Source organism: Salvelinus alpinus, chromosome 17, assembly GCF_045679555.1.
Source record: "Salvelinus alpinus chromosome 17, SLU_Salpinus.1, whole genome shotgun sequence".
NCBI classification, from domain to species: Eukaryota; Metazoa; Chordata; class Actinopteri; order Salmoniformes; family Salmonidae; genus Salvelinus; species Salvelinus alpinus.
Genome location: NC_092102.1, coordinates 10,373,642 through 10,386,783, shown reverse-complemented (window position 1 = coordinate 10,386,783; position 13,142 = coordinate 10,373,642). Strand labels below are relative to the sequence as shown.

General features: G+C 42.6%; 1 protein-coding gene across 2 annotated transcripts in view; it reads left to right on the top strand.

The window, feature by feature from the left end:
* The first annotated feature begins 349 nt into the window (after window positions 1-349).
* The window catches only part of LOC139542096 (kelch-like protein 17), a 31,639-nt gene continuing 18,846 nt past the window's right edge, over window positions 350-13,142 (top strand). Inside the window, exons 1-2 of one of the 2 annotated variants that reach the window (XM_071347128.1) lie at window positions 350-749; window positions 10,861-11,125. In XM_071347128.1, coding sequence (XP_071203229.1) covers window positions 10,912-11,125 — 214 coding nt within the window. In that variant the 5' untranslated portion in view covers window positions 350-749; window positions 10,861-10,911. The remainder of the gene's footprint in view (window positions 750-10,860; window positions 11,126-13,142) is intronic. The other variant, XM_071347129.1, reaches the window with a different exon arrangement.

The window sequence follows — 13,142 nt, the reverse complement described above, 5'->3', positions numbered from 1 at the left end:
GAACTAAGCTCAGAGGCATTTCTAAGTTACATTCTTCAAGAATCAATGGGTACATACTGTATAATAGATTTCTAAAACCAAAAATGTATGCAGATTGCCCCTTTAAATGCTTTTCCAGTCTGTGGGCTTGTTCGACATTGCAGCCAAATGATCTACAAAGAACCTTGCATCATAAAAACTACTCATTATTATTTGTAGATCCGTCAGTCACAATTGACTCATGATACATTACTGTTTCGATCCTCTCGAACATGGGTATTGTGAGACTGATAATTCCCCCACCGTGACTACAAAAGAAGACGACCTCGAACTTCACCAATCTAAAGCGTTGATGTTATGTGTGACGTTCAATTTGAAAGGTTTTTGCAAATCCGGTAGATTTAGCAGAGACTGTAGTTCATCTAAATGGATTTTGTATTCAGCTTTTCAATCGGTATCATGTGCAATAGCAGAACATCTATTAGTTCATTTTGTCTGTGTTTTTGCAAGATATAAAAACTGTTTTAAAATGCACAGTCTGAAAGAAGGAGAAACGAAATATTTGTCAGTGTCACTTGTGTGGAGCGAGCGATACAAGAAGCATTGTTTTGACGCGACATCATGTAATGTTGACGTGATGATTAACAATTCAAAATACTGATAAATCAAATACCTTACATTCTGAACTTGGACTATAACATATCAAGAAACTGGAAAAGGTTACAACCAGAAATACATTTGTGCTGTCCTTGCGACACAGACGACGGCTGGTGAGTCTTGAGCTCTACTGTACAGTAGCTAGCTAAATCCCGACATCGCCATGTCATTTGTCACGGCTGCCGGTGTCTATGTAGTACAAATATAGCTAGCTAGCTAACGGTTAGTTAAATCAATGACAGTTATGTTTTAGCCACAGGTGAAAAGGGAAACGTTTAGCTAAACATATGGAAGACTGTCGCTAGCTAAATAACCATTCTGGAAATTCAAAATTGCACTTTATGTTCATCTCGTGGGTAACCAGACGTAGTCACTTATGTCTAGCTAGAGTACAGCTTTTCTGTGAGAACGTAATCTCAATAGAGCGGCTAAATATAGTTAGGATTCGATGTTCTGACTTCTCTATCGATTTGTCTGTCTAGAGAGAGGATGATCATTTGCTGCAGGTTATGTTTTGGGACAGGGCTCTCCAACCCTGTTGCTGAAGTGCTACCGTCCTGTAGTGTATGTTTTCACTCCAACCCTAATCAAGGGCACCTGATTCTAATCATTAGCTGGTTGATAAGATGGATGAATCAGGTTAGTTACACCTGGGGTTGGAGCGAAACCATTCAGGAAGATAGCTCTCCAGGAACAGAGTTGGGGTGCCCTGTTTTGGGATAATGTCTAGCACGTTCTTGAGTGGCCAGACCAGACGATCCAGCGATTTAAGGTGGTGTAGAGATAGCATCTTGCACATAGTAGATAGCTAATTATAATTTATGAATGTCATAAGGGCGTTTTAGTCGATATCACAGTTACAGCAAAAAAACATGATTTATTCCGGTCAGTGTCTAATTTTATTCACGCCGCAACGATGAGGATCTCATCACTGCTGCAGATCCACCTTAAATTTGATGTCATTGCTCATGCAGTCAAACAGCATCATAGAGGATCACTGGTGTAGTGCTATTTTTTTTTTTAGGTGAGGGAGACTTTTTTTATTTTTAAAGTGACTTCATATTTTTATCACTCAGTGTGTACCGACAGATCTAGCCGATTTAATAATTATAAAAAATGCATCCTCCAATTGCAACGTCTGCCTATGCCCACACACAGGCTATTGTCTAAATATTTGTAATACTCTCAAACATCAAGTTAGGCATGGGTTACCTCATTTCAAAATATAGGCCATCATCACTGTCAATCACGAATGATCATTATTAATGTTTTACCGGTGAAACGTCCAAACGTATCTCCATTCTGATTATTTATAGTAGGCATTTAGCTAAAATATGTTAAAATATGACTATTCGGTTTCAGCTAAGCATTCTAAAAATGTCATTAGAAAAGGAGGTGTTTTTGGTGTAGCAGGAATGTTATAGCCCTATGTTGGTATTATATTTGGTTATGTAACATGCACATTCATAATTGTGATCTTGCAAGATATTGATTATTTTATCTAACTTTACTAAACGAGCACCGTTGTGAGAAGGGAAAATCTTCTATTTGTAATAATAAGTGATGAGTATGACTATTATAGGCATAGGCAACAGATCTTGATGAAATATCATTTTAAAAGGATATTTTAAGTAAAAAGGTTCTGAAAGTACAGCGCCAGGATCGTGCAATGATGTCAATTAGAGAAGTCGAACCAACTTGTGGTGCTGAAGGATAGCTCTTCCATTTGGCCAGTTCAGGATCAAACAACAATCATTTGCAATAGGCCTATGACTACATGGTATAGCTATTTGTAGGCTATAGCCTAACGTAAATACATATAGCTTAATATCATTGCACTGTTTGCAAGGAAAGCTTTATTGCGAGTAGGTCTTTCATTGTATAGCTTACACGCTGTATCATAAATACGCTTTGATTTGATTAGCTTGAACACACGGTTACAATATGCGTTGCATTCGGGAAGTATTCAGACCCCTTGACTTTTTCCACATTTTGTTACGTTACAGCCTTATTCTAAAATTGATTAAATCGTTTTTTTCCCTCATCAATCAACACACAATACCCCATAATGACAAAGCAAAACAGGTTTATAGGATTTTTTGCAAGTTTATAAAAAATAAAAAACTTAAATATCACATTTACATATAGCGCCAGTCAAAAGTTTGGACACACCTACTCATTCAAGGGTTTTTCATTATTGTTTTACTATTTTCTACATTGTGGAATAATAATAGTGAAGACATCAAAATTATTAAATAACACATATGGAATCATGTAGTAACCAAAAAAGTGTTAAACAGATCAAAATATATCTGAGATTCTTCAAAGTGGCCACCCTTTGCCTTGATGACAGCTTTGCACACTCTTGGCATTCTGTCAACCAGCCTCATGAGGAATGCTTTTCCAACCGTCTTGAAGGAGTTCCCACATGCTGAGCACTTGTTGGCTGCCTTTCCTTCACTCTGTGGTCCAACTCATCCCAAACGATCTCAATTGGGTTGAGGTAGGGTGATTGTGGAGGCCAGGTCATCTGATGCAGTACTCCATCACTTTCCTTCTTGTTCAAATAGCCCTTACACAGCCTGTAGGTGTGTTGGGTCATTGTCCTGTTGAAAAACAAATGACAGTCCCACTAAGAGCAAACCAGATGGAATGACATATCGCTGCAGAAGGCTGTGGTAGCCGTGCTGGTTAAGTGTGCCTTGAATTCTAAATAAATTACAATGTCACCAGCAAAGCACCATAACACCTCCTCCATGCTTCACAGTGGGAACCACACATGCAGGGATAATCCGTTCACTTACTCTGCATCTCACAAAGACACTGCTGAGTCGACGGTTTTATGATTAAAATAATTCCTCAATATTGAATAAAGATGATTGTTTGAATGGAATATTCCACAACAACCTTCGCCCCAGTCTGAGGTCCAGAGCAGGTTTTCATCAAGGATCTCTCTGTACTTTGTGCCGTTCATCTTTCCCTCGATCCTGACTAGTCTCACAGTCCCTGCCGCTGAAGAACATCCCCACAGCATGATGCTGCCACCAGCATGCTTCACTGTAGGGATGGTGCCAGGTTTCCTCCAGACGTGAAGCTTGGTATTCAGGCCAAAGAGTTCAATGGTTTCATCATACAAGAGAATCTTGTTTCTTATGGTCTGAAAGTCCTTTAGGTGCCTTTTGGCAAACTCCAAGTGAGCTGTCTTTTTCCTTTTACTATGGAGTGGCCTCTGTCTAGCCGCTCTAACATAAAGGCCTGATTGGTGGAGTGCTGCAGAGATGGTTGTCCTTCTGGAAGTTTCTCCCATCTCCACAGAGGATCTTTGGAGCTCTGTCAGTGACCATTTGTCTCCTCCCTGACCAAGGCCCTTCTCCCCCGATTGCTCAGTTTGCTCAACTCAAGGAAGAGTCTTGGTGATTCCAAACTTCTTCCAATTTAAGAATGATGGAGGCTACTGCGTTCTTGGGGTATTTCAATGCTGCTGACATTTTTTGTACCCTTCCCCAGATCTGTGCCTCGACACAATCCTGTCTCGCAGCTCTACGGACAATGCCTTTGACCTCATGGCTTGGTTTTTGCTCTGACATGCCCTGTCAACTGTGGGACCTTATATAGACAGGTGTGTGCCTTTCCAAATCATGTCCAATCAACTGAATTACCACAGGTGGACTCCAATCAAGTTGTAGAAACATCTCAAGGATGATCAATGGAAACAGGACGCACCGGAGCTCAATTTCGAGTCTCATAGCAAAGGTTCTGAATACTAATGTCAATAAGATATTTCTGTTTTTTATTTCTAATAAATTTGCACACAATTATTAACCTGTTTTTGCTTTGTTATTATGAGCTATTGTGTGTGGATTGATGAGGAAAACATTTTATTTAATCATTTTTATTATGAGGCTGTAACGTAACAAAATGCAGGAAAAGTCAAGGGGTCTGAATACTTTCCGAACGTATTGTACCGTATTACAGAATAAAATAAAGAGAAGGGAATTATCAATTCATTGCATTTTAATCTATGCAATTACATTCTATCAAGTCAATTGACCACGTAGTGAACATAAATCATTACTATGTAGAATTGCGCAGCCATAAAATCAAGTGTTTGGTGTGGTGTATTCATGCTTCTCAAAAACTATAACCTACATGCATTATTACCTCCAACTTGGCCCAATTCACATTTCCAATTGTCTACCCTGACATACCAAGCTTGAACGGTCCTTGTGTCTCCCTTTGGACACTCTGGTTTGGGAGTCTTCAGCAAAACGGTGTCGCCTTAAGAAGTGGTCACATATTGTTCTGGGTTCCACTGTGCAAGAGGGTCCATGGAGTTTTATGGACATCCTCGAGGCAGACACACAGTGAATTACTTTTTTTCCCACCGTTCTGATTGGCCAAAGTGGTCAAGACTCTGACTGGCCTCTGCAGTGCACACAGGTAGCCTAATAGTTCATTCTTACCATCGCCAGAGAGAAGACAGGGAAGAAACCACCATTTACCTACCTCTAGGCTGCTATACATATTTATTTGTCATTCTATAGTTTTTCAATTAATTTAAGTGGTAATTAAATATAATGTATCAGAATTAATTTTCCAGAAATAGTTTTACAAGCTCAGTGTATTCTCGAGTCAAAAGGGAAGGAGCCTGCGCTCCGGCAACACTACACCCCTGCAGAGGATTGAACGGAGGCTTTCTTCATATATCATATGCTTTACACAAATATGGACCGAGACAGACCGTAGTGATTATCAAATCGGATGCTTCCCGTGACACCATTCATTCCTATGTGAAGACTCAATAGTGAATTGAAGCCAAATGAAGTCGGTTAAGATGGCGTCTCATGGAGAGTTTGAGCTGCTCCAGGAAAAGACGTTGCAGGCTAGCTCAGTGCTGCCCCCTCTTGTTAAGTACTCTACATGACTATTTCAGCCACACCCATTGCTGCTAGGTGTATAAAATCGAGTACACAGCCATGCAATCTCCATAGACAAACATTGGCAGTAGAATGGCTCATGCTGAAGAGGTCAGTGACTTTCAACGTGGCATCGTCATACTATGCCACCTTTCCAACAAGTCAAGTTCATCAAATTTCTGCCCTGCTAGAGCTACCCTGGTCAACTGTAAGTGCTGTTATTGTGGAGTGGAAACACCTAGGAGCAACAACGGCTTAGCCGTGACGTGGTAGGCCACGCAATCTCACAGAACGGGACTGCCGAGTGCTGAAACGCGTAAAAATTGTCTGTCCTCGGTTGCAACACTCACTACCGAGTTCCAAATAGCCTCTGGAAGCGGCCGCACACAAGCCTAAGATCACCATGCGAAATGCCAAGCGTTGGCTGGAATGGTGATGGCAGGCTGCCAATTGACGCAGTAGAAACGCGTTATCTGAAGTGCTGAATCACGCTTCACCATCTGGCAGTCCAATGGATAAATCTGGGTATGGCGGATGCCAGGAGAACGCTACCTGCCCCAATGCATAGTGCGAACTGTAAAGTTTGGTGCAGGAGGAATAATAGTCTGGGGCTGTTTTTCATTTTTTGGGCTCCTTTAGTTTCAGTGAAGGGAAATCTTCATGCTACAGCATACAATGACATTCTAGACAATTCTGTGCTTCCAACTTTGTGGAACAAGTTTGGGGAAGGACGTTTCCTGTTTCAGCATGACAATGACCCATGCACAAAGCGAGGTCCATACAGAAATGGTTTGTCGAGATCAGTGTGGAAGAACTTGACTGGCCTGCACAGATCCCTGACCTTAACCCCATCGAACACCTTTGGGATTAATTGGAACGCCGACCGCGAGCCAGGCCTAATCGTCCAACATCAGTGCCCGACCTCACAAATGCTCTTTTGGCTGAATGGAAGCAAGTCCCCGCAGCAATGTTATAACATCTAATGGAAAGCCTTCCCAGACGAGTGGAGACTGTTATAGCAGCAAAGGGGGGACCAACTCCATATTAATGCCCATGATTTTGGAATGAGATGTTCGACGAGCAGGTGTCCAGATACTTTTGGCCATATTGGTTCAAAGACATGTCTTTCTGTTCTATTAGAAGCAATTATTGGTACGATTGTCTTAAAAAAATATATTGACATGAAGATTGACCACGAATATGGCCATTTTTCCATTCACTATAATGGGGGAACATTTTTTCTGCTAACAATGCCTGCAGTACCACGGTCGGCCTTGAACTTCCGTGACTTCATTGAGAGGGATCAGTCGTTCAAATAAAATGTAATTCGTTGACAACGGGTGTAGACTAACATGTGAAATGCTTGCTTACGGGCCCTTCCCAACAATGCAGAGTAAGAGAAAATAGATAAGTAATAGAAAAGTAATAACACATAATAATAAATACACAATGAGTAACGATAACTTGCCTATATACACAGGGTACCAGTTCCGAGTTGATGTGCAGGGGTAATTGAGTGCATAGGCAACAGGATAGACGATAAACAGTAGCAGCAGTGTATTTAATCCAAAAAGTTTGTGCGTAAAGGGTCAATGCAGATAGTCCGGCTAGCTATTTGGTTAAATATTTTATGAACTATTTAGCAGTCTTATAGCCTGGGGGTAGAAGTTTTCACGTTCCAGACTTGGTGCTTCGGTACCTCTTGCTGTGCGGTAGCTGAGAGAACAGTAGCTGGAGTCTTTGACAATTTTTATGGCCTTCCTCTGACACTGCCTGTTACAGAGGTCCTGGATGGCAGGGAGCTCTTCTACAGAGGGTAGTGCGTACTGGGCCATACGCACTACCCTCTGTAGAACATTGCGGTCGGCTGCCAAGCAGTTGCCATACCAAGCAGTGATGCAAGAGGCTCTCAATGGTGCAGCTGTAGAATTTTTTGAGGATCTGAGGGACCATGCCAAATCTGTTCAACCTCCTGGGGGGGGGAAGAGGAATTGTCGTGCCCTCTTCACGACTGTGTTGGTGTGTGTTGGCCATGATAGATCCTTAGTGATGTGGACACTGAGGAACTTAAAGCTCTCGACCCACTCCACTGATGTGAATGGGGGCGTGCTCGGCTCTCCATTTCCTGTATTCCATGATCAGCTCTTTTTGTCATGCTGATGTTGAGGGAGAGGTTGTTGTCCTGGCACCACACAACCAGGTCTCTGACCTCCCTATAGGCTGTCTCGTTGTCGGTGATCAGGCCTACCACCGTCACGTCGTCAGTTCTTCCCTGGCTCCACGGAACTGCAACGTTTATCACTGGTCATTTGTATTTTCTGCCATTGCTTTTCTCGCTGATGATACGGTTATTCAAAATAGAGGGGGTTGGGGGTGACCAACTGCAATGACCAAATGCATGCTGATAAACAAACAAAGATGGTCACAGCGGGGAAATGCTCTGCAGAAATGGAAGCAGTATGTCTGGCAGTCATCCAGAATATCCAGTGAGTCAGAAAAAGGCAAGGTGTGAATAGGTTTGTGTGTCCCCTCAGTGACACTACGGTGGCATGGCTACGGATAATAGTCCGTGTGTCAGTGAATGACCCATCGCTGCAGTGACGACAATGCATTCTTATTCATTGGTGCTGGCAACCTTGTATCTGTTGAAAATATGAACTTGAATGAATGTCATGTCAACATTTGGAAATTGTCAATGTGCAAAATAGCCCGATGCTAGCTATTTGTCCTGGGCATTAGAACATGTCTGAATTAGCAGTGTGTGTGTGAGATAGAGAAAGACACAAGACCTGTTATGCAGTAGTGGTGACATTTTAAGATGCTTCTCTATCAATGGTTAAAAAACGAATTTGTTCGAAGGAGCAAAAAGTAATGTATCTCACATCGATACATACTACGAAGTCTCCATAGAAGTCTATGTAATCGATGGCATAGGCCTCATGGACAGTAACCAGTGGACAGTGGATTCCTAAAGTGTAAGCTAGGCCTAGGTTATCAGGGCATGAAACGTACACTCTGTTACCACAGAACCAACGTAAGACAGTGTTACCGTTATCCAGTTGTAAAACAACTCCACTGTTCTAGTAGTACCCCACCCCCTCACACACACTGAAGTACAACCTTGGCCAGGTGAAGTGCTTTACTGTCAAGATGTTACTACCAGTAGGGTCCCGGAACAAGCATACAGAGTCACAGCAGTCCGGTGGGCCAAAAATATGTTAAGGGTGGATCCCGAAGGGGCCCAGGGCCTGGTCTTTTTACAAAAATGTCTGTCGAGTCCGAATGGTTTGAACTACAAACTATTAAACTCTGTATTAAAAACGGAGACTCTCACAGAGCTCACAAGCTTCTACGAAGAAGGTAGGAAATCCCAGGACATAGTGTCTGTAGTACTGTAATAAGCTCACATCGTTGCTTTCACAAACGCCACACAGTTGTCACTGACTAGTTGGATGTTGCTCTTAGTGAGCAAACAATTTATGTACTTACAGAATTCATATAAATTCATCTTTATCTGTTTTTTTGCTTTGTTGGGCCTTATTTTTAAACGGACATTTGTCAATAAAACTCATGAATGCAACTGTTTTTGTCAAATAGTTTTGTGTTCTGCTTGTAGCCCTGGTTGTCCTGAAAGAACACGGTAAAACATTTGTGAGGCTAAATATAAGGGCTTTACATATAAATGACAGTCAGATAATGAAAAGCCAAATCTTTTTCTGGGGTCACGGGACTGATAGGGTTAACCGTTTTAACAGTGGTTATCTTTCAGACTGGTTACACCCCCAGAACGCACAAACGTATGGCATGTGTGTACACACAGCCTTCAATCAACAAACATCTAGCCTATCAGAAAGGTAGGCTAAATTGACAACAATATAATTTCCACCTGAATAATTTTACAGAACCTTGGTGCAATGTCTTGAGACATCCACTCCACCATTACACCCATTACAGTAAAACAACCTTATATTTTGGGTTATGACGGGGTTAGACCGGTCTGGTTAGCTGAATAAAGCTGATGAGGCATTTAAAAGTGATATTCTAAGAATCAACAGCTGTTCGGGCTAAAATGGCAGTGCATATCATAGTGGGCCTTTTCATGAAGCCTTCATAAAACTTTTATAAGGCCTGCTGTAGATGCTTTATATTCTAAAACACTACTAAGAAAATATACCACATTTGGTAGAAAGAGGACCAGATTAAATTACATTGTAGCCACTTGTGGCATAACACACACAGTTGAGAGGAATGTAAATATTCATTAGAACACAATTCTACAGAGTACAGTATAGGGTATCTAGATGCTTCTGCACCATTCTAAAGTGTGTTCTTAACGTGAGAACTCACTGGATGAGAGAGTCCAAAGGAAAGGTGTGTGTGTGTGTGTGTGTGCGTGCGTGCACATCCTTCTTTACCCCACACACCCTGCCAGGAGCTGCAGCTGGCAATGAGCTAAGACCTTATTCTATTACAATACATAAGATATCAAGCTTGCCTTATAAGCAAGGATAACATTGAACAAGATTACATAAGGGATAGTCAACAAGAGGCTATGCGTTCTATGGAAAATAATGAACTTCCGTGGAGTTCCAGAGAACGCATAGAGCCACGAGTTGACTATCCCTTTTATACCATGGTTATAGTTTAACACATTTCCCACTAGAAATGTGTTCATCCATAGCTAGCAAGTTTACTAGATGGCGACAGTAGATCCTTTGGTAACCAAACACACAGACTTGCAAGTTTAGCTAACCAAACCATCAGTCCTAGCTTGCTATTATGAAATAGTCACACTAACTCGACCTGTATTGTACTTTTGATTTGACATGCATGATTAGGACCTAGCCTACCTCAACAGCTTCAATGACGTTGACGGACAGACTTAAAGCAAAGTAGAATTAAGCAGTCTTGACAGCTGATGTCAGTATTATGATGTGGATATTACTGGCTAGCACAGAGTGCTATACAAGCTAACCATGCTGGCCTAGCTAACCTACATTTTGGTATACCTGGCTGTCATGATTGTACAGTCAGTTGTCATATCTTTCACATCAGCTACTATGACTGTTATGACACCTGTCATGTCATGCCTATTACAGCAGTGGTGATGTAATATTGTTTTTGATGATACAAACAGTCACATATGACATAAAACAGAGATTTATCGAATTGGGACAATTTAATTGGAATGAACCTAGGGCTGCAAAATTCCTTCTGTGATTTCTAGAAAACCTGGGAATGTGGGTCAAATTCAGCAGAATTTGTTGAACCCTAAAAGAACCGGAATGGCTCCCCTTGTGTGTTGCAGTCTCCCAGAGTGAGGCCCAGGCAGGAGCCGGCTGCAGCGGAGCGGGGCACCATGATGGAGGGGGGCATGCAGCTGCTGAACCGCGACGGCCACAGCATCTCGCACAACTCCAAGCGCCACTACCACGACTCGTTCGTGTCCATGAACAGGATGCGCCAGCGCAGCTTACTCTGCGACATCGTGCTGCACGTCTCCAACAAGGAGATTAAGGCGCACAAGGTGGTGCTGGCATCCTGCAGTCCCTACTTCCACGCCATGTTTACAAGTAAGTATCCCTCCTCCGAGTCCGCCCCCACCGCTACTGAGACTGCTATTCTGTTTCTCCACGCCCTCAAAAGTGTTCACTACTAGTGTTAGTCACTCACTTTGAGACACCGTCTCCCCCTCTTTACCATGAACAAAGTGGTGTGAGGGGTTTGTGGTGATTATTGGTTGTTGCTTGAATGCTCAGACATTGAACTGCGCTACATTTTGCTCAATGTGTGTGTGTGTGAGTGGCAGTGGCACCTCAACTTGTGAGCAACACCTCATTTGTTTGCTTCCTTCCTCATCAGTGACCACTTCCTTCCTTCCTCCCTGTTGTCTGTGTGCATTCTTTCCTCTTAGGGTCATAGATCACCAGGTGAGGTGTGTCCCAGTTTTTCTCCTCCCTCCTGCAGCTCATACTAGAGCCTTGTGAGGGTATGGGGCTTTAAGACTCACCACTAGACTTACTTTCAACTGACCATGCTCTAAACCTAGGCCTATTTTAAGTCTGCTGATACAGTGCCTTCGGAAAGTATTCAGAACCCTTCCCTTTTTCCACATTTTGATACATTACAGCCTTATTCTAAAATGGATTCAATTAAATAAAAAAAACATCAATATACACACAATACCCCATAATGACAAAGCGAAAACTGTTTTTTTATTTTTGCAAATGTATTAATTTATCTTCTTTGCATAAGTATTCAGACCCTTTGCTATGAGACTTGAAATTGAGCTCAACTGCATCCTGTTTCCATTGATCACACACCTGTCAATATAATGTCCCACAGTTGACAGTGCATGTCAGAGTAAAAACCAAGCCATGAGGTCGAAGGAATTGTCCGTAGAGCTCCAAGACAGGATTGTGTCGAGGCGCAGATCTGGGGAAGGGTACCAAAAAAATTCTGCAGGATTGAAGGTCCCGAAGAACATTCTTAAATGGAAGAAGTTTGGAACCACCAAGACTCTTCCTAGAGCTGGCCACCCGGCCAAACTGAGCAATCGGGGGAGAATGTCATTGGTCAGGGAGGTGACAAAGAACCCGATGGTCACTCTGACAGAGCTCCAGAGGTCCTCTGTGGAGATGGGAGAACCTTCCAGAAGGAAAACCATCTGTGCAGCACTCCACCAATCAGGCCTTTATCATATAGTGGCCAGACGTAAGCCACTCCTCAGTAAAAAGGACACAACAGTACGCTAGGAGTTTGCCAAAAGGCACCTAAAGGACTCAGACCATGAGAAACAAGATTGTCAGGTCTGATGATTGTCAAAAAACTGTCAAAAAAAAAACTGATGATGCCAAGACTGAACTCTTTGGCCTGAATGCCAAGCGTCACGTCTGGAGGAAACCTGGCACCATCCCTACGGTGAAGCATGGGGGTGGCAGCATCATGCTGTGGGGATGTTTTTCAGCTGAATAAATACTAATCAGGATCAAGGGTAAGATGAACAGAGCAAATTACAGAGAGATCCTTGATGAAAGCCTGCTCCAAAGCGCTCAGGACCTCAGACTGGGGCGAAGGTTCACCTTCCAACAGGACAGCAACCCTAAGCGCAAAGCCAAGACAACACAGGAGTGGCTTCGGGACAAGTTTCTGGATGTCCTTGAGTTGCCCAGCCAGAGCCCGGACTTGAAACCGATCGAACATCTCTAGAGAGACCTGAAAATAGCTGTGCAACGACACTCCCCATCTAACCTGACAGAGCTTGAGAGGATCTGCAGAGAAGATTGGGAGAAACTCCCCAACTATAGGTGCGCCAAGCTTGTCGTGTCATACCCAAGAGACTCGAGGCTGTAAACGCTGCCAAATGTCTGAAAACGTATGTAAATGTAATTTTAAAATAAGGTTGTAATGTAACTAAATGTGGAAAAAGTCAAGAGGTCTGAATACTTTCCCGAATGCACTGTATAGCCAACAATCTAATCAATATAACCAAAACGCTGTTGTGCGTGTGTGCAGGCTCTTTTGACCTGTTGGAACAATTGGACTCCCTTCCATGCTCAAATATGCTTCTTTGCTGTGTTTGGCTTAACG